The sequence below is a fragment of the Vulpes vulpes genome, chromosome 12 (assembly GCF_048418805.1).
Source record: "Vulpes vulpes isolate BD-2025 chromosome 12, VulVul3, whole genome shotgun sequence".
NCBI classification, from domain to species: Eukaryota; Metazoa; Chordata; class Mammalia; order Carnivora; family Canidae; genus Vulpes; species Vulpes vulpes.
The window spans coordinates 169,152,111-169,174,678 of NC_132791.1; the positions used below are offsets into that span (position 1 = coordinate 169,152,111).

The window sequence follows — 22,568 nt, forward strand, 5'->3', positions numbered from 1 at the left end:
GGCACAAGGCTATGATTAAGAACACAAGCTACTAAAAGAGCTTAGTGAAAAGGCTCCAAACAGGTAAACTTGCTTCTCTGGGGATCCCAGTACGTTACCATGAACTGTCTGCATAGGCTGGAGGCAGGGGCACCATGGCAACCCGCACATGGCCTCTCTCCTCTCTGGGAAGGCTTCCTTTCTACAACCCAAGGGTGGCATCCGAGTCGCTGCTAAGGTGCCCCAGCAGCACAATGTTCAGCTACAATCGAAAGCCACTACTCTGGTGATGCTGACCGCACTGGGAACAGAACAGCACAGGGACACTTTACCTCCCCTGTTCTGCTACTGGAAGATTAAAAAACCCCATTTCCCCAAATGACTAGTAATTAATGTTACTATACTAATGTTAGTATAGTATACTATACTAGTATACTATACTATATATAGTATATATAGTTAGTATACTAATGTTACTATACTAATGTTACTATACTAATTTAGTAATGATACTAAACAAGCACACAACCCAAGTCTTGGTTCATGTGGCCGGAGGGCTTGCTGTAATTCTGGAGGTGTCCTGGTGCTTACCGAAACTCCAGTGACTGGAAGAGGCATCTACAGTCAAAGAAACACCACGCACAGCTTTAAACCAACTTTGTGATTTTTATTGATGGGCGACAACTTCTGTACTCCTAGAGATCACTAAACTGTGTACAATTAGAGACGCAGCATTATAGAAGAGTAGACAGCAGAATTAAACAGAGCGACTTAGGGAAATATCAATCTTCATTATTTTGCCCATTTTTCATTACGTGTACACAGAAGCATGAATGCAATTTGAAATCTTTTAATGGCAATAAAGTTTACAATCACCCATCTATGTGGACTAACATCTTAACTCCAAATATCTGATCTGCAATGTGTACGTAAGCAGCTTCTCATCGCACAATTATTAAAATGTATTTTTCCTGTTAGGAACCAGCAACTTATTTTTTGTATTTATGTTTCTTTTGAAGTAAGAACTATTTCTTCTTTGATAACTGGCTCATTTTTATCATTATCAAAAACTAAAGGGTGGGAAGGAAAGTGTGATGGATTAAAAAATTTATTTTTTAAGGAAAGATAAAATTCATTTTCACAAATTTACAAGTGTTGCTGGTGCAGGATTTATTCTACTAAGCAATTAGACTGGGAATCAAATGCAAGTCCCCCTTCTTACTCAGGAATCAGCATTATTTCAGAAACATGGGTTTTGTGTATTTTCTTAAATCAAGCGACAGTCTGTTTGAACCGAATGATTTTGATTTGGAAGGTAGACGTCAATGTGAACTGTTGCGCACAAACCTCGAGGCGTCTGCTTTCCATTCTAGCCCATTTCTGCAAAGGAGAAAGAGTTTCTCTCTAGAGAGCCGCTAAAGAGAGGGAGGAAGTCAGAGGGAGTCAGTGTCTGCAAGCGGGCATTGGGCACACAGCGCACAGGCGGCTACAGCAGGTCCACACGGCGGTAATACAGGAGGTAGGCTGTGCGCTCTGCAGTGGGCTTCACCACTTGGTACTGGTTGATCACCTTGACCGCCTGGTCATCGATGCGCAGCCAGCCGTTGAGGCCAATCTGGAAGACGTCTGTGGTGTAGTGGCCACCCGTCGCACTGCTGCCATGGTGGTAGACCACTGCAAGAGAGGGCCCACAGGCGCCCTGGTGAGAGAACTCACACCAGCAGCTGGGAGCACCCACCTGACAACCTCCCCTCCACTCCGCCAAAGCCATTGTATGTGACACACTTTATTGAGGCAGGTGGGACAGAGATGGCACTACACAAGGGAATGTCATATAATCAAAAATCCTGCACAATTTACAAAAGTCACATGTGTGTATTAATGACATGTTTAAAATGTTTAATGCCTCACAAACAAAAGAGATGCCACTTCATTGGGGCTGTCCTACATGCCAGCCTCTCAGGTGAGGGGCTGCCCACCATTTCATATCCATCGCTGAAGAGAGTACATGGGGACGTAGTGCAAAAGACCCACAAAGCTGCCAGCAACGCACACTGACTAACCTCCAGAAACATCACCCAGAGAGCTAAAAGGCTCATGCCTTTGATCTAGCCAATCCCACTTCTATACTGCTCTTAAAAGATCATGTAAATCTCAGACAAAGATGTCATACTGGTGAAAAAACAGAAAAACCTAAACACTCGCACTAGAAGGAATAATTAGTGGGTCATATCACAGTAAGATGGGCAGAGCAAAAAGAGTAGGGAATGTGGGAATAGGCTTGTGAAAAAAACATGAAAACACAAGAACTCTAGGTTTTCTGTGACTCTCATCACAATGAGTGACCACACTGGCCACAGGAGGGATAAATAGCAGGGCTGTGATGTGGGCAGTGTGTGCAGCAGTCCCACTGACAAGGATCTAGTCATCACCCCTTTTCCTTTTTTTTTTTTTAAGTTTTTCTTTTTTTTTAATTTTTATTCACTTATGATAGTCACACAGAGAGAGAGAGAGAGAGGCAGAGACATAGGCAGAGGGAGAAACAGGCTCCATGCACCGGGAGCCCGACGTGGGATTCGATCCCGGGTCTCCAGGATCGCGCCCTGGGCCAAAGGCAGGCGCCAAACTGCTGCACCACCCAGGGATCCCCCCATCACCCCTTTTCCATTTGAAAAAAGTGCTAATTTTCTATGTTTTAACAAATAATGCCAGAATAATAATAAAAAATGTCACCTGTTATTTACTTAAAAAAAATTCTGGGGCAGCCCGGGTGGCTCATCAGTTTAGCGCCGCCTTCAGCCCAGGGCCTGATCCTGGAAACCCAGGATCGAGTCCCATGTTGGGCTCTCTGCATGGAGCCTGCTTCTCCCTCTGCCTGTGTCTCTGCCTCTCTCCCTCTCTGTCTCTCTCATGAATAAATAAAATCTTTAAGAAACAAATAAATAAAAATTTTAAAAATTCTGTAATTCAATCAAGAAGCCTTAGGCAAAGGCCTAAAACAATCATTGGAAAATCCAGTGAAGTCATCTAAAGACACCAAAGGCTGTGTCTTCCCCTCTGTGAGGAGGAGGGCTGAGAGACGCAGGCAGCAGACAGGAGCTTGGGTGAGGGAAACATCCGGGGGCCGGCAATGTGGCCAGGCAAACTATGGGCCACCACCATAGGCAAAAAAGACAGTTGACTGGAGAGCCACAATACTTGGCTGGTGGGAATGTCACTGGGCTCTGGTGCCTGGGGTAGCCCCTCGGGAGGGGCCAGCCCACTCCAGGCCTGTGGCCACAGCTAGTAGAAAGTTTCAATAAATGTGTGAGGGTCAATAAACGGTAATGTTATTTTAAATTACAAACAGGCTCACCAAAGCCAACACAAAAGAAGCTAGAAAATTCTAAAAGAATAGAAAGCACATGCGATTGTTACAAGCAATGACTACCAAGAGATACAAAACCTCAAAGGCCCAGAAGACTCAGGCTATAAAAGAGGAAGGAGGATGGAGGAAAGGACAGAAGGTGCCAGGGGAAGTGCTGGGCCAAGAGATAAGGGGTGTCAGGGTCCTGTCCTGGGGCTGGGGGTGCCATCGTCCCCCTCAGAGGGCTCCAAGCCAGTGTGCAGCAGCCCAGGAGTCGGGGCAAGCCAGCGCAGTGTGGAAAGCCATGCAGCGGAGCAACAGCACAGACTCGCTCACCATCCCTCACAGGGAGAATGACTGAGGCAGGAAGGGTCACACCTCCAACCACCCAGCACAGAGGCCTCACATTCACACGTCTAACTCAAAGACAGTAATGATGCCAAATGAGGACTGGATCCTGAGAGCCAAAAATTCTGTCCTATTCCAAACATCGAATGTCAAGACAAACACATATTTTCCAAAGATTTACTGAATTATCAAGTCCATGGGGACACCAGTAGAGGAGTCTATTCTCTCGGTTAGGTGGTATTTTATCACTACTTTAATAAGGAAATAATATACAAATTTACTTACCTGCAAATAGCCTATAGGTTCTGTGGCATTTAAAATTCTTATTTTTAACCCCTGGAGAAAGCAGTTCTGAAAAACAAAATACCAACAGCTGCAATCTATAAAAGTACTTAAAGAAAGTCTCAGAATGACAGAGCAAAGAGATGACAATGGTCCCCATTCACATCCACCACCTGGCAGACCAGGAAAACAAACCCCACTGTATCCCCTCACGTGCACAAGCCCTGCCCGTGGTGGTGGGGGGGAACCAGCCTCATGGTACAGCAATGCACATAACCAGCAACCGGTCCGTTCAGAAAGAATATACCGGTCCCAAGGAGCTCATGCTAGAAACCCCTTAAAAGCAGATATTTGGAAAAGAAGAAAGCTGCCCGCTTAGAAATAAAACAGCCCCAGGAAACCGAAGAACGAAATGTTTTACACATAAGACCACAAAACTTGCACTGTGTGACAGTCCGACGATCTCACCAGAGAGGCAATGGCCCATCAGCTGGGCAGGTGGGCAGCCCTGTCCTCGGGGGCCCCCAGTCCCTCTGCAGATGGACCCTTGTCACAGCCATGAGTGGCTGGTCCCTCCCATCCCCCACCCACAACCCACACCAGGGTCTCTGGTTCTCCCTTAACTCATTTCTCTTTCTAGAAAGCATTTAAGGTAGCAGATGATCTAAAAATACATCTAACAAGCAAGAAAAGATATAAACATAAAATCCGTCTAGTCAGTCCAGACAGGTAATCTGGGCGTGAGGGAAGCTGCAAGAGTACAGGGCACAGGCTGCCCTGCTGGGCTCAGCCTGTGCTCCTCATTTCCTGACAGCCAAGGCACAACAGCATGGACGACCCAGTATATGATTCTCAGCTGGCATTCCTTCTCCTTTGGTTCTCAAATGGGTTCAGGAAAATGTGCTACCTTTGAATGAAGCAGTTCAAAGCGTGAAGGTGGATGGGACAATACCCTGGGACAGGAGTCAGAGCTAGCAGCTGAAGACTGGCTATGGAAATGCAGCGCCCCTGTCTGGGATTCTGGTCAGCAGGCTTGGGAAGGAGTGGAATGTGGCCATACTGTGTGGCAGGGATGGAAGACGAGGGGAAGGCAACAGCTTTGTTCCTCTGCAAAACCCAGAGATGACATCCCACAATCTCTTTCCTGTTTCCCAGTTGACTAGAACAAGCCTCTAGCTTGTTCCCAATCAAGCCCAGGACCACACAGCATCTTCTCCACAAATCCTGAAGCTTTCAAGGAAAGTTTTCCTCTTTAAACTGTGCTTTCACCAAGACAACCTGAACTTGAGGCTTTGGTGAAAATCATTGATGCTGCTGAGCCCCCGAGTACCTGACAGATGCTTGTGGCAGAGAGAATGCCACTGATCTGACCCAGTGTCACTGCAATGTGAGGTCGGAGGGACCCCCAGTGGCCTATGGGCAACATTCTCTCACTTCACTGAAAAAGTTCATTTCACCAGGCTGTTCTAGGCAGTTAACACTTAGTAAAAAGAAAATTGTTTTGTACCACTAACCCATAAAACATTTCTAGGAAAATGATGCTCACTTGATGAACAAAAATCTCCTTTTTCTAACTTAGTAGGATTATATGGTTTATTCATTTTTGCCTTTATTTTTCAAGAGCTACTTTGGTGCCGATTTTAATACCAAGGTCTGTTGTAAGTTGAGAAATTTAAAACCAACAAGTCATGACAGAGAACTTCCTTACTCTCGACATTACAGAGAAACGCTAAGAGCCATGCTCACTGATTCCCAGGAGAACTGTCACCATGAATGCTTTCGTTCCCCACGTGTGTTACCTTTACTGATTTCCAAGTCCACAGGATATTCAATATTTTTTATGAGCTTCTGGCATCCACCAGTCTTCTCGTAAACAAACCGTTTCAGGTGCAGCACAAGAACAGGAGGGAGCTTCTCCAGAGTTACTCGTCGGCTTATCTCCACCTGAGGCACAAGGCAGAGCAGGACAGGACACACCTCACTTTACACTTCATGCAGCAGATGCATGCCTGTCACACAAGGCCCCCCTCTGAGGGCTCATGGCCTGAGGTTCCAGGGCAGCACTGCTCAACCCTTACTGGGTTCAGGGAGCTTCTGATAATCTAACATTCTGCTCAAGGGCCTTTTGAGAGCTACTGACATTCCTCTGAGAAAAAAGGATACATCCCTATAAACACAATTGCAGAAGATCCCATGGATCCCTGAGCCTGTGGGTGAACTCCACGTTCAGAACCTTTGTTCTAGGGATCCCTGGGTGGCGCAGCGGTTTGGCGCCTGCCTTTGGCCCAGGGCGCGATCCTGGAGACCCGGGATCGAATCCCACATCGGGCTCCCGGTGCATGGAGCCTGCTTCTCCCTCTGCCTGTGTCTCTGCCTCTCTCTCTCTCTGTGACTATCATAAATAAATAAAAATTTAAAAAAAAAAATACTCTTAAAAAAAAAAAAAAGAACCTTTGTTCTATGACATTCATGAACTGGCACAAAATTTAAAAGCGAACTTAGCAGCAGTATTTTGCATTATGTATGTATTAACGTGCTTTCTTTAGTAAGTCCCATAGCATTAATCAAACTAAGGCCAGAGCTCGAAATGGGTGTTCTTAATTACCAAAAAGCTATCAATTCTAGCCATTAGTTTTTATAAGTTTCAGTTTTATCAACTTATATGCTCCTTACATGTTTTCACAGGTCTAATGAATGCTGCTTTTCATTAAAATACATCCTCACAAACAATTCTTATTCCCCTTGTTTACTATCCTACTGTACTTATTTTTTTTTTAAGATTTTATTTATTTATTCATGACAGACAGACAGAGAGGCTGAGACACAGGCAGAGGGAGAAGCAGGCTCCATGCAGGAAGCCCGACGTGGGACTCGATCTCAGGTCTCCAGGATCACACCCCGGGCTGAAGGTGGCGCTAAACCATTGAGCCATCAGGGCTGCCCATGCTCCTTGTACTTATAAACACTTTGATGCTTCCTGTATTTATATGAAGGATACTTTTGGTAGAAATATTTGTTTCAGTCACAATCCAAAAGAGATAAGAAACCAAGAAAACTTTCAGAAGACCACATACACATCTGGATGGAGGGATCTTAATGGGCACCTGGCTTCCCACCCAGATTCCGATCCCAGGGGTGGGACGACCCAACATGCCTCCAGATTCCTATCCTGTGTCTGCATCCTGGGGTCTCCATAGCCAACAAGAACATGTGAACAATGAAGAAGTGTGGCTACAGCTCAACAGTTAAAAACCGGGATTCTGACAAGTGATCTCCAGCTCCCTCATTTGTGAATCGAGAGTTGGACACACGTGTCTCTAGGATGCTTCTCAGGACTGGCAACCCAAGATTCTGACCTCAAGCTTTCAGGCAATTAATTAAGTGGCTAATCTGAAATTCTTCTGTGTGTTTTCGGTTTCCAGACAAACTGAGACACTTTTCTTCGCCCAAGAAAACCAGACCTTTTCTATACAGCAAGTATTTTATATAATCATATTTTCCCATGCACCTTCATCATTCTCCCACAGCAAAAAAAAACCTTATTGACCTTAAAATACAGGAACATTAAACTCAGTATTCTAGAAAGTAAATTTAAAAGAAATCACATTCCAGAAAACGTGATACTTGCTCTTTCCAGATATTCCCACCCCATACAAGCTGTCCAAAATCTTCCTCTCTCAAACATCTGCTTTTCTGAGTGTTTTCGCTCTTAATCTGGTAACACACCACCCTCATCATGGAGTGTTTCATTTTCTTCAAGGCTCCACCAAAATGCTTCTTCTCTCCTGCATCCTTCCTCCACCTGCTATCCAAAACGAGCCACTTAATCCACATCCTCATCTTCACACTCTCCCCAGCTATCTGATCTGTGCCCTCCCCAGAGTCCACAGCTAACTGCAGCAGGAGCAAGAAAGAAAAACTGGCATGTGAGCTGGCCTTCTCACAGCCTGGAGAAAGGTGGAGAGCTGCCCTGCAAGGTTAAGTGCTTACCAACCCCTATGAGTGGCCACAGGAGAGCGAGCAAGGAGAGTGGCACAGGGGCCAGGACAACGACTCCACCTTCAGAGCCACTGCTGCCACAGAATGAGCCAAGTACACAACTCAGCCACACCAACCAACCTCCCCGAAAACAAATACCCACTTTCTCGCTCATTAAGTTCCACCACCAGACTGCGCTTATTCCCTTAAGCACAGTGCCAAGAATCTGTCTCTCACTCCTACCACTTTTATGTTTTAAACAAAATTGCCCATGGGGAGCAAGTCAGAAAACACGGTGAAGGACTGGGCGTAATTATGTGTGGATCTCCCAAGAGGGAGATCAGTCCATGCAGGAGGCCCCAGATGAACTGAACGTCTCCACCTCCTCCTCTGCTCTGCTCTCCTGGCACGAGCTGCCCAACCAGGGTAGCTCACACCGTAAGGTGCTGGCACTCTCTACTCCTCGTGCCCCTTCAGCTGCCACACCTGCCTATTCACATCAGGCTCCCCAGGGATGCTAGAACTGTTCAAACAAGTGCTACCCATACCTTAGCCTGCATTCGCCCGCACAGTCTTGACAAAGGAGAAGACCCCTTCGACCATGGAGTGGAAAACGGGTGTCAGTTGGCACGTCTGGATCCCAGGAACCAGGAAGCTCTCCAAAAGCAGTGTTCTCCCTCTCTCCTGACTCAGCTGACAAGCACACCCCATGAAGCTATCTGCTTCCCCTCACTCCTGAACACTAAAAGACTCTAAGACTTTTATCTTTTTCAGATCAAATTAAAGACTAACAGGCATGAAAACAGCTTTCTATTTTTCGATGTCCCTGAAAACCCATAATCAAATGCAAAATAGATATATTTGGAATCTCTTTTCTATCCCAACTAATCTCATCAAACTGTGCTCTGACATCAGGGCTGTAAAGAGAAGCTATGTGGCCTCGGTCAGGGGTAGTACTGATGCTATCACATCATGATTAGACTACCAGAAAATTAAATGCAGCTCAGGATAAATAATCCAAGCGATCGTTGTCTTGGGTTACATGATTTAGAGGTAAAGGAGGTTGGCTGGGAGCATCCGCTTCAACCATTTCATTCTAAAAACATGGAAACCCTCTGTCTAAAACAGGCAACAGGCTTAAGAGGCAGACCAACACACTTCTCGCCCCTGCTTCTGTACGCTTCCCACCAGGCCGTGGTGCATCAGCACAAATGCTCACGATCAGCTATGAGTGTACCTCTTGTTTGGTTTTCGTGGTATAACCCTGGACAGATTCTCTTGCCACCAAGCTCTCCAATGCATCCTGGACCGTACGGATCCTGTCAGACTGGATGTCCAGCTGCAAGGTGAAGAATGGCTGCAAAGTGGCCGACTCCTTTGAACTCTGCTGGTAAACCACAGACCTGAGAGGCAGAGACAAAAACAGACAACCGTCAGAGACCACTCCTTCCCACTCTCCCTTAAGATGATCCAGCAGCAGAAGAGGCATTAACACTGAAAATGAGATTGCTCAGAATCATTTTCAGAAGACCAGAGAGAACAGAAAAGCCAAAAATATACTGAACTTAAAAATAATCCTGCCAAATACCACCTCCTAAGTATTTCTAGCAACTATCCACCAGTTGATAGTTTTCCCAGCATAAGCACACTAGAATAAAACAGACTTCATCTTCCAGATTCCTTCACTTCCACTCCACACTTTTAACACACCAGTTAATAAATGCACCTATCCTGCCATGGCCTCAAAATGCTGACACTCCACTTTCTTAGAGTATCAGAGCCTGTTCTAATAAAACAGAGGAAACCCCAAGGTAAACAGAGTATTTTTAACGGCATTTTCCCCCCTACAAAAAATGACTTACAAAAGAAGAGGAGCAGGATGTGTAATAAAAAATAAGTTAACATTCCAGGAAACAAGGCTACCTACCACCCTCAAGAAGAAGGATGCCAATTCAACCTTGTTTTCTTAGCTGGTTTTTCATTTCATTTTTCTTTTTCTAAGTTTTTCTGAGCAAAACTTGTGTGCTCGGCCCATCTTTCATTTAGGCCCAGCAAGGAAACATTCCAGGAGCTCAACAAGGAATTCCATTTCTGCAGTCTGAGTGACCTAGTTTACGAGTGGAATCAATGGACGTGCATCGGTATCCACAGCCTTTATAGAGAAGATGCCGTGAAGAGCAAACTAAAAGCTTTCTGCCTAGGGCTTTGTGTCCACATGCTGCTTTCCTAAAACGTGGTATAAAGACCCATCTTCATGTTCCCTTCCTTTGAGTGTACAAACTTGGGAGCAACGGCCATTCCCCAGGTGCCAAGAATAGCAGTGCCAGCAGCAGTGATTAAAACTGGTAATGGAATCAAGAAGTGTCCTCTTGGCTCCAATAGCCTTTTATTCACCTGGCCTGAGGGGAAAGGTGAAGAAAGGTGCTGGTTTTTCTGGGGGAAGTGAAAACCCAGCCAATGCAATAAGGGTGAATTTTAAAAAGAAAAACCTTCTGGCCGTCTGAATAAGGATATGTGCTTAATGATGGCTACTGCACACAGGAAAGAAGTTTCTTAAATCATAAAAAATAATTCCTATCTTTGCTTTATCATTTCTCAAAAATATCAACAATCAATTTCAAAATAAAAAGCCCACCGAGGCTAGAGACCTGGCAGAGCCATGCAAGCCAAGCTAGAAATTTCTCCCAAGTGGATTCTGGTTTTCCCCCACTGGTTATTCACAAACTAAGTGTGGACTCTTTGGGAATGCTGGCCTCAGGGGCCTTGCAATTTTGATATTCCACCTATGCACAGGTATGGCGCTGCTGTTATACCCATATATATATTCCTTCATCCGCTCTCCTGTCCCTAAGGGGTTGGCTCAAGAATGCTAACATCAGAGGTCTAATGCAGAGCTAAAGGTGTAAGACAGCCTTCTCTCCCTGCTGTCGCCTGACCTAGATCTCTCTTCCCTTCCCAAAACAGCCCAGCCCAAGGAATTGCATCTGGCAAAAACAAGTTACAGAGGCCGCGGTCTGGGGCTGGGTGTTCCCCAGAGCACACCTGACCACAGGGCTGGTGTGGAAAGACTCCAGAATAGAAAGGGGCCCACAGGCTCTAGCTCACAGTGAAGAGCACAGAAATGACTTGTTCAAGGTAGCACGACTGGCTTCTGAATCCTGTCCAACAGAGCAGTGCTGATGGCTTGTGGAGGAGCTAGTGGACGTCCTGAGGTTTATTTACCTACTGAACGGGGCTCAACCTAAGCTGTATCAGAGCAGAGAGGCCGAATTTTCCATGCCTGGAAAAGGGTGTTACTCCTGCACACACAGCACTTGGGATAAGCAAAGGCCGTCTCACCAGAACACCACCTTTGTAGGATACAACGCAAGGCCTTCTGAGAGGAAATCCTGCTCTAATGAGGCCCTCTGGGTGACTGAACATCCTTGGAGACGGCCCCAGGGCTCCTGAGTCCCACATCACAGTGGTCCTGAATAGCGCTAATGCAATAAAATAAAATCCTTCTAGAAGGACATCATGAAGAAGAAATGAGCAGCTGGCTGACAGGAATGAGAGCAGAGAAGAGCTCCAGGAGGCCCCATGTACCCCTTTATTCAAAAGGATCCACTTCCACACTGCCTTACCTTTCTGGCTCACTCGGTTCTGGCCCCTAATATTTTTCTAGCCAGACACAAGACTTTCTTCTCTTAACAAAACATGGATTTCAATTTAACAAGTCCTTTTCTTCCTACCTAGCTATAAGCTGACCTGAGGGGATGGTGCCGATGCAGTGAGGGTGAGATGGGCTGAGGAAGCGGGGTTCACCGTGGCCGCCCAGCCCTGGGGGTGCAGCACCCTGCGCTAAGGGGCCATGCAGGGTGGGCTGGGAGTAGTCAAAGCACTAGGCAGGAGCAACACAGGGAAGCCCAGGGACAAAGTGGGCACAAATGCGTGAAGGCTAGCCATCAGGTCCGAAATTTCTCAGACACGCCTTCCCCCTTCTGCAAAACAGCAAAATCCTGAAAAAGGCAAACACTAAAGTATTCCAGAAAAGCATAAACCTGATGTGTCCACCAAAAATGCCAGTGATTGGGGTCTGAACAAACTCCGCCTGGCGAGTGACTGAAGTCTTATTTCTGGGGCCCACTTGCTCCCATTCGTCCTCACTTCCTTCGCCTGGTTCTTCCTGGTCGTCTTCAGTCACCGAGTGACTTTTGGGTCCATTGGAAATAGTGAGTTCTGAAAAGGAGACAGTCTGCTTAGGCTTGCCATTGGCAACAACAGCAGCAAAAGAAATTTTTAAAGAAAGGTTCTACATAAACAACCTGCAGAGTCAGCTTTTAAAACTGAAGTCAGGATGCATCCTGCATTAAGAACAAATGCAACATGTACGTCCACCGGAGCCCTACTTGCATGAACCACCAAAGACGGTGTGTTTGGGGCAACTGAGAAATCTGAAGGTGGACGGCAAAGGGGGCGGTACTGTGCAACCACAGCCAGTTTTCCTAATTCGAGAAAGGGCTCTGGTCCTGCATGACAGCATCTTCATCCTCAGGAAACGCAGGCCTTGGCATTTAGGGGTGAGCTAAACTATTATCTGCAACTTAATTTGTGTCACTCAGGAAACTGCGCGTGGGAACAGAAAGAAACAGCATGGCAACAAGTGAGCTGCTGCAGAATCCAGTACTGATACAGGTTTCACCAAACTATTCTCTCAGCTTTTCAGGATGTTTGATCATTTTTCTAATTAAAAGCTGAAGGGGAAAAAAAAAGGCAGAGGTTCTGGATATATTTTGATTTATCCAAGTAGAACATTCTCAATGGTCTATAAAATAAGCAATACAAAGATATCCAGAGTCGCCCTAGTGAGGAAGGGACACAAAGAGTCAATGACCTGGGAAAAAGCAACATACTACGTGAGCAGGTGACATCGGTTCAAAAGTAATTCCGAAGGAAAGGTCCTCACACAGTGTGGCAAATAGAGTACAACCTACTTTCATTGTTCGGTGACAGGAGCTTCTTTAGGCTGAGCATTTCCTCATGAAGTCCATTTAGAATGAAGCCTAAGTACTCCTCAGCATCTTCTTGTCGACCCTGAAAAGGCCAGATGCAAGCATGTTAATTGTAGTGATCACCATGCGAGGCCTGCAGGGAATGAATGCTGTACCTGCATATTCAGACTAGGTCTCCCTTAAACTTTCAACAAGATTTAATGTAAAATGTTTCTGGAAATCACATGAGCTCTCCTTTGATCACTGAAATGGGTGGCTTGAGGCGGGAGGAGTATGGGGGAGGGACCCATTACACCTTTATGTAGGAAGGTAGAGTAGGAATTTTTATTTTTTTCTGGATTTTTGAGATTTTCTACAATATATATACATACATTACTTTTATGATAAAAAAGTTAACAGTTGTTCTCTTGTTGACACGAAAAAGAACAGGAACTAAAGGTCGAGGCCCTCACCGCACAACCCCAGGGGTAATGGTCACCCTGGGAGTTGTGAACAGCAGCCCTGTGTGCCTCCTATTTTGGATGATGGGCAACTATTATAGGGGATGGGGGAAGGACCTAAATTATAAGTGAAAAGCTCTACTGATTCATAGATTTAGCTAACAGTTTGATATACACACACATTAGCAAAATCATTTACAGATCAATTATTTGTCTCATAATCAGTTATTTGTCTCATAATCTCGGGATTAGTTCCTATTTCATTCTTTGGAGAATAACCATATGTTCCAAGGATTTTCAAATTCTTCTTGAAGTCTCCAGGTATGTCTGTTTGCTCCACACAGAACTGCAGCTCCACACAGCAGCTGTTTGGTGCCGAGCATGATCTGCATGTGTGGAAAACAGCAGAAACTGGCTCAAGAAGCATGAAGAGTGCTACTGTTCTTGGAAAGGCCTACTTGCTGGGCTGGTCCCTGGTTGGCATCTGGGAACTTGGCTTTGGGGAGGGTTCCCCCCATTCCAAGAAGTGAAAAGGGACTGTGCTGAAATCATGCAGTGTGGTTTATGGTGCACATCTGCTTTCCCTCTGCAAGTCTGGAATTTTGGTTTGCGCCAGGCAGAGGATGCCTGTATGACCAGCCCTTGGTAAATCCCCTGGGCACTGAGTCTTCAATGTGCTTCTGTAGCGGACAGCATCTTCACATGTGCTGTCACATGCTGATGATACTGAGGAATTAATGTGTTCTCTGTGGTGTACTGGGAGAGGAGCTTCAAGGTTCCCAGTGGACGTCTGAGCTCGCTTCGCATCCCTGCACTGTACTAAATCCTAACTGTGAGGATAACAGCTTCTGTGTCCTGTGAGTCCTTCTACTGAATTACCAAACCTGAAGGTGGTGTGGGGGACCCAACACAGCCAATATTCACGTAACTTTGAAAGACACCTCTGTCCATGAACATAACTACTAGGCAGGATCTCAGTGGGGTTCAACCACAGGATGCCCCCTGACCTTCACTCCTTTACCTCTGCCTCCACCTGAGCTGGGTGACCCTTCTCTAGCTTCTAAAGCATCGGTGTACACATCTATTTTAGTACTTCTCTTACTGTCTGTCTTCTTAGATTAGATATCTAATTCCCCTATTGGACAAGTGAGCTTTTTGAGGGCAGAATGCATTCTTAACATTCTCTACATTACTTATTACCTGCGAAATGTAAATTTTGAGCTAAGCACTGACAGCTACAACATGCCCAGTAAAGCATCCCTGGTGGTATCTTACTACACTGCCCTGGCCTTTTACCCTTCTTCAAAACAAGGAGCTTCAATATTACTTTATTTAGCTTCAGCGGGATTGTTTTTATGATTTCTAAATCATCTCTAAGTAATTTCCCTAAGCACCATTCAATTGCTTATACTGACTCATCATAAAGTCTGCAGAAGACCCTCCTTAGCCCTTGGTCCCATGCCTTCAGAGGCAAAATGTATGACCAAAGGTACATAGAAGAAAGCCAAGGAGGGCAGCCTGGGTGGCTCAGCGGTTTAACCTTTCAGCCCAGGTTGTGATCCTGGAGACTCGGGATCGAGTCCCACGTCAGGATCCCTGCATGGAGCCTGCTTCTCCCTCTGCCTGTGTCTCTGTCTCTCTCTCACATGCTCTGTGTCTCTCGTGAATAAATAAATTAAATTAAATTAAAAAAAAAAAAGAAAAGAAAGCCAAGGAACTGCTAAAACATGTGAGCACAATGAAGACCTAGCTTTCCTGAATGCTGACATGACCCAGGCCCCATGACCATGCTCTAAGATGCAGTGCAGTGCACTGGTTAGGGGGCTGTCATGCCAGGCCTTGCACTTATGAGCTGTGTGACCCTGGACAAGGATCTCACTTTTCTTAAAGGTAACAAGGAGACAATCATACCTTAATCACAGGGTTAAGTAAACTAATGGATGGAAAGCACTTTTATAAGAGTACTTGCTGTTGCACAGTAAATGAGGAATGAACTGGCTCTGATTATAATTATCATATTTTTAATATTCATTCAAGCAATTGACTCCATAACAAGCCTAGATCTACTGAACGCCCAGCAAATCCCAGGCCTGAAAGTGCAGGATGAGCGCTGATCAAGCAACAGCGCAGGCAGAAATTGGAGCGAGAGGCGAATTTTCTACTGGCTGCATGAGAGCAGTGCCAAACCTTTTCCGACAGGCTCGACTTGATAACTGTCAGAAGTCTGTAAATATACGTAGGTTCAAAAGCAGCTCCAGGGCGGATATCTCTCACGATTTTATCCCCAAGAGCTGCAATGGAAACAGAACACAGATTTTCATAAAATGAAGTCTTAAAACAAAAAGCAGCAGAATTGGGACTCCCCCTCCACCCCCACACAATCTGAGAATAGTGTAGCACCTTGCATTTTAGAAACATTTTTTTCCAACAAGACTGAATTCATGACATTCAGTCACCTGACCCCCTGCTGTCCATATGTAATGGGCATCAGAAGACCTCATTTTCACTCACCTTGTCTGGGTTTTGGAGGTACTGGCATATTAGTAAACTCATTCATTAGCCGAACACTATAAATACGGGGGGAAAAAAAGTTTAGTACATTCTTTTAAAAAGATCTTTTACTAAAGAGCCTTGATAGCTAAGTAGACTGTTAGTATGAGAAGATGGAGAATTTTAAGTAACCGATGCTATAATACTGAGTTCTTAAATCTTTTCTACATAAGGTTTTGGTATATTGTGAGTAATATACACTGGTAAACACTACATTTATGTAACTAAATTTGAAGAATACAAATAAACAATGCTCCAGTTCCATTTCTGGTTAACCTCCAATAAAAACATGAACAGTACGTTTAAAAAAAAAATAAAATTATAGGACCCATTTGTTTAACTATTTGAATTCAAATTATCAGAGGCAAAAAAAACCCCAGCCCCCTAATACATTTGGAAGCACCTTACTTACAAGCTATCTATCATGGGTGTCGATGTACAAGGCCTTTGCACTTTTGAATACAGAGGAATGAACTTCATCAGGTGATACATCGGAGGGCAAGCAACCAGTGCCTGCAGCGTCTAAGTATTGGCAGTAAGGAAGTGTAAAGGAAATGAAACACACTCCAAATTTCTGAAAGACGCATTAAACCCAATGCATATAAAACTACATAAACCAAAGACACTGAAAGACTGACAGATGTAAACATAGAAAGGAATAAACCTAACAACCACGAGGATAACTGTCTTGTGATTTCGACATAGGGGTTTACTCTGCAATCAGCATTTACATACGGAAACTTGATTGGACCAAGATAAATCAATTAAAGTATTTCCAACTGTAAATGGACATGCTGCCCTACTAGTCAGGGCCATTCTAATGCAAATAAAAGTCACCTGATTCTGTCACTCACCAGTCAACAATTCATCTTTATTTGGGTCAGGAATAACTCTGTTTATAAGGTAGGCAGACTAAATAAGGAAGCAAGTCTTTGGACTCAAACTCCAGGGCAGCTGAATGAAGTCAAAGGCACTGGAGGAAGGGGAAGGTGCAGCCAGCCGGCCTTGGGGACAGCACTTGAGAAGGATACAGCATTAATGTAGCACCAGTTTCCTTTATTGATCAGCCCACGGGGTTGCAATGACACTGGTTTATGTATTAGGGTTACATTCTCCAGTAACTCTGAAAGAGTGAAGAAGAATATTTAAGAAGTTAATGACATCTAGTGAATAACATGGAAGTAAACTCTTATACTGTGGGAGTGTTAAAAAAAAAAACAAAACCCTTTGAGAGAGCACATATTCAAAGAAAAGGCACACTGTTTTGAAGCTGCGTGCTGTCCAACACTGTGTACAATATTTAAGGATTAAAAATGTTTTAATGTTCTGTCCCCCCACCATCCCCCCAAACATCAACATTTACTTATCTTTCCATAGGAATGTAACTGGGGAGCACAAGAACTACTTTAACAAGAAACAGAAAAGGCTGAGATATGTTGGTAACACAGGTGACAGAGACATGAGAGACACAGGCTTCCCCCCTGCACACTGCTGGTGAGGCAGGCCTTGCAAACAGCGCAGGTCATCAGACACCAGCTATGGAGGAAGGAGTTCACAGGCAGGACCCGAGCCCTCAACCAGTGCGTACTCCCAGCACCCACCATGGCACCTAACATATCACAGTGATCTCTGTGCAGTGAGGGACAATACACCTTTCTGGGACAACTGTCTCATACTAACTAAATTGTATTTTTCATTAGAATTCCAATTTGTGGAATGTTTTGTGTGCCAGAATGCCCTTACTCCATTGAGAAATACATTTATCCTCAGATGCATCCTCTGACATCCCTCTTCTCTACAGTCTTCTCTACATTCAGATGTGAATGCGATCTTCATATAATGCTTTAATACTTTAATTAGATGCTTTAAATATTTTTGTTCAGAAGTGCTTTAAAACAAGGCAAAGCTTCCCTGTGTCCCATTATGAGTCTTGTACCAGTGACAGCCACAACTTATGAACATCTTCCACATTCAGCAAGTGCTTTACAACTTATACTTGCTATGTGGCTACACCTAATCCCTACTAATCCAGAAGAACTACCATTAAGGAAACAGAATCTCTGAAATGTTAACTAGCTTGCCTGGGATCACTCAGGAGATATGCAGCACAGCCAGCACCTGAAATCTGTGATCTGTGGCCATTCCACACTGCTTCCCTTTACTTTTAAATTGTGTACCAGAAAAGAAAAAGTAAGTGTATATATAATGCCAGCATCCATTCAAGGCACAACTGAAACAAAAGCAGTTTTTCATTTATAAAATACAGCTGGGGGATCCCTGGGTGGCGCAGCGGTTTGGCGCCTGCCTTTGGCCCGGGGCGCGATCCTGGAGACCCGGGCTCGAATCCCACGTCGGGCTCCCTGCATGGAGCCTGCTTCTCCCTCTGCCTGTGTCTCTGCCTCTCTGCCTCTCTCTGTGTGACTATCATGAATAAATAAAATCTTTAAAAAAAAAAAATAAATAAAATAAAATAAAATACAGCTGGACTGGCAGGTCTCAGACTTCAGCGTTAACTCAAGGAATTACTTTGCAAAATTCTAATATCCACATGCACACACTCCCTGAGAGTAATGCCCTCTGAGAGTAAATGCCCCCTTTCCTCTAAGGAAGCACAGAAAATAATTTTCCCATTTATAAAAAGTAAAGCATTACAGGCTCAAGAAAACCCAATGGGATCTATTCAGTCAGTCTGGGCTTATAAAGCTCTTGTCATCTCTCTCCTACTACGGGGCACAGTAGTCGGCCTCAGGGAGGACCACGTCACTTACAGAAGTGAACTATAAGCTCCATTTGAGAGCCCCCAGTGCAGACAGCACCAGGTATGTGGTGGACACTGTGCTGGGGGCATCATCTGCACTGTTCATAATCATCCTCACAACCCTGTTAAGGAGACACTGTTACCCTCCTCACTTTACAAGAGGTGAGAAAACACAGGTCCAGAGAGTTATGGAACTGGTACAGGTTGTGCACCTGAGCAGACATGTGACCTGGTTTGCTTTTCCTCTCAATAGTTAACAGGCTCCACTCTACAACCCTTTCACTCAAAGGTTTCCGTACTAACATGCCCCGTGAACTTGAGACCTCCTACTTACAATGGAGTGGTACATTTGTCTTTGGGGCATGTTGTCACAACAGTCCATACTCTCCAGTGTGTGCCACAGATTGGTAATTATTCTGAATAAAAAATTCTGTGCATTTTCAAATAAGCACCAATCCCAAAACTCTAGCATGACCCCATGAATCTTTGCCATAGCACTTTTATAGGTACAGACAGCAATATCAAGTTTTCACATAACTGTTAAGACTCAAAATCAACTGCCCTCCTACCACAAGGACATGCTGCCATTCGCTGAGCCCTGCCTGGGCACCAGGTCCTAGAAGCACAGAGGTGGCTAAGAGATGGCCCTGCTGCAGGAGAGCCTATAGAGGGGTGAAGAAGGGTAAACCCAGTGCATGCTAAGCTGAAGGGGGATCAGTGGGGAAGATGCTCTCAGCCAAATGCACAGACTGGAGAAACCCTGAGGCAGCCAGGACCCAATGACAGCAAACCGTAGCTGATACCATAAGGTCCCTGGCTGGGGTGATAGTGTCTTCCACGCAGTGGAGTAGGTTTCTTTTTGTTTTCGTACAATGGTGAGATCACAAGTTCAGTTTGGGAGGCACTGATAAGAGGTACCCAGATTATACACACTCACACACAGAGTCCCACAGCTGGAGGCTGGCAGTGTACATCCTGACAACCCATACACCTCAAGAGGAGTGATGTGTCAGGAGTGGAGCACTAAGCACTAAGTGGCAAGCCACGAAGCAGCTGTAACCATCATCTAGAAGGACAGGGCAGTTTGTGTTCACAGTGGAGGCAGAAGCAGGTTCTCGGGCCCCAAGGAGGGAAGTTGCCACCTGAAGCCTGCCTGAGGCAGGATGGGGTCACTAAGAGGCTCACAGGATTGTGGGAAGGAGAGAGCTAGGGAAGGGCAGACTCACCACAGTTTATGTTGGGGAAAGACAGGAAACAGCAACCTCCATTTCAGATGAAATGGAAGGAGGCAACATCTCTTAAGGTGGGTACAGGGGCAAAGAAAGATGTGGGGGTGGCTTAGTGACAGTAATCCCTGTTCAGTACAGACACTGATGGAAAATGGAAAGAAAATGACCAGGGACTGAAATAAAAGATCGGAAACTTCCGTCTCTTGTTAACTGTCTCAACAGACTCAAAACCATGTTTTTTGACTAACCATAGTTAGTCAAAAGTACTTTGAATCTTGTTAAATTTTTAAAAAAATCACTTATGACAAGGCCAATTCCACTCTCAAGAGGGAAACAGGTGCAAAAATATCCAGAACTGCTCTAAGCTCCACTGGAAAACGCATGTCCTCTTAGGTTTGTACTGAGCTACATGCCCAGAATAATGTGCACACCTGCAGGCTGAGATACTCGAGCCCTACAGAATCAGAGAAGATACCCAATTTAAAGTTGACTATTAGCTGACTTCTTTCCAACGCTGAACTGAGAAGCAGTGTGTATTGGTTGGACAGAAAGCTTTAGTTTCTACATCGACCCTTCCCTTGAAGCAATGCCAGCTTCTGGCCATTGATTTCGGTTCACTTATTTTAAGGAACAGGCAGGAAAAAAGCCATTTCAGATTAGCTTCTACAATCTTAAACTCAAGTCTCTCAGCATCACCCAGTGGTTTGTTCAGTAACTACAAGTAACAGAACATTCCAAATAGCCATCCATCCACAAAATGAACATAGCAAAAATTCACTTAATGTAGAACAAAAGGACACTCGGGACATTTACTAGAGAATGTACTGAACTAGCTTTAAGTCTTTAACATAAAGAGCCTCTGGTACAGGGGTGCCTGGTGGCACAGTCAGTTGAGCAGCCAACTCGATTTTAGCTCAAGTCATGATCTTGGGGTCCCAGGATCGAGCCCCTCTTGACTTTGCACTTGGTGAGGAGTCTGCTTGAGATGCTCTCTCTCCCTCTGCTCCTTCCCCTGCTCTCTCTCTCTCACATAAATAAATCTTAAAAAAAAAAAAAAAAAAAGAAGAAGAGTTTCTGGTACAATATTTATAAGTTTGTAGATTAGTATCTTTATAGACTCAGAACATATGAAGAAACACTGAACAATCTAAATTTTCCTTAATCATTATGCTGCTATTCTAGAAAACCTTTCTCTACACTGGCATAAGCTAAAATAGAGATAGAGTATTGCTCTGTCATTAGGGTCTTGCAAGGAGCCTCAACACTACTCTCAAGGTTAAGACGGACTGGCTGGAATGGAACAACCTTCCCTGAAGGCACCTAGAGCAGGACATGGCATCTCTCTGTGGCAGCAGGCACCATGGACTCCACCCTCTATCAGAGGCATCTCCTCCTTCCAAACAACTCCCTCACACTGCTCACTGCTCTGCCGAGTCCTCTCTGTCCAAGTAACAAACTTCCAGGTCTTCTTTGTCCCAGCTTCATCCTGCCATCCCTATTGGTTCTAGTGGCTCTCCTACTGGCCCCTGGCCCACAACTCCCTCTGCAAAAATCACTGCTCTTTCTGCAGACATCTGTTCCTTTTCTATCTTATTCCTTAGACAACACTCATAACAAGGCCAATCATTACTCACTGACTGAGACAGTGGGTGGCCTACACAAAGAATTTATTAAGAGCACTGGGGATGAATTAAACATCTGGAGACTAAAGTTGTTGGTTATGGTAAATGACCCAGTGGACTCTGACGGTCATTCTATCACATTGTTCAGAGAGCCTCCAGGTGCCCCTGTGAAGGAGACTCAAGGCAGGAGCCCAGGAAGACAAACCAGACAATCAGGGTTCAAAGCCTGGCTCTGCCACTTCATTCATTTTGCAACCTGGAACAGAAGATGTGGCTCCTCCCTTGTAACAGAGCCAACAAGCTGTACCATGCATGGCTGCAGCAAAGACACAAGATAATGCAACAAGTGTACAGAGAACACCGAGCAGGATGGCCAGCTTGTTATAGGTGCTGATAATCCTTATTAGAAAATGAAGAACTGGGACACCTGGTGGCTCAGTTAAGTGTCCAGTTCTCGATTTCAGTTCCGGTCTTAATCTCAGGGTCCTAGGATGAAGCCCCACATCAAACCCCCCGTTGGGCATTGCATCAGCACAGAGTCTGCTTAAGGGTTTCTCTCCCTCCCCCTCTACTCCCCCCCCCCCACTACTGCTTGCTGTCTAAACAAATCTTTCTTTTAGAAGATTTTATTTATTCACGAGACACAGAGAGAGGCAGAGACATAGGTAGAAGGCGAAGTAGGTTCTCTACGGGAAGCCCGATGTGGGACTCGATCCCAGGACCCCAGGCATCCCAATAAATAAATTTTTAAAAAAGAACTGATGCAGATAGGAAGAGAAGGAAAAAAAAAATTATGGAAAACTTTGAGTGAATCAACAACTTTCAGTACTCTAAGAAGTTAAATTACTTAAAATTAAGTATTGAACATTTTGTGAATATATACCGTTCCATTTCAAAAGATACAAAAGCTTGAAAGGGACGCCTGGGTGGCTCAGTGGTTGAGCGTCTACCTTGGCTCAGGTCGTGATTCCGGGGTCCTGGGATTGAGTTCTGCATCAGGCTCCCTATAGGGAGCCTGCTTCTCCCTCTGCCTATGTCTCTGCCC

The 22,568-nt window shown here is 45.0% G+C and overlaps 1 protein-coding gene across 1 annotated transcript in view; it reads right to left on the minus strand.

Annotated features, from left to right (window-relative positions):
• Positions 1-625: 625 nt before the first annotated feature.
• Positions 626-22,568, minus strand: part of USP10 (ubiquitin specific peptidase 10) — a 71,926-nt gene continuing 49,983 nt past the window's right edge. The window contains exons 5-14 of the mRNA XM_026004924.2: positions 16,946-17,037; positions 16,327-16,436; positions 15,876-15,931; positions 15,552-15,655; positions 12,907-13,006; positions 11,974-12,151; positions 9,171-9,336; positions 5,755-5,899; positions 3,959-4,024; positions 626-1,653 (exon numbers count right to left, since the gene is read on the minus strand). Of these exons, the coding sequence (XP_025860709.1) occupies positions 1,466-1,653; positions 3,959-4,024; positions 5,755-5,899; positions 9,171-9,336; positions 11,974-12,151; positions 12,907-13,006; positions 15,552-15,655; positions 15,876-15,931; positions 16,327-16,436; positions 16,946-17,037 (1,205 nt within the window). The 3' untranslated portion in view covers positions 626-1,465. The remainder of the gene's footprint in view (positions 1,654-3,958; positions 4,025-5,754; positions 5,900-9,170; positions 9,337-11,973; positions 12,152-12,906; positions 13,007-15,551; positions 15,656-15,875; positions 15,932-16,326; positions 16,437-16,945; positions 17,038-22,568) is intronic.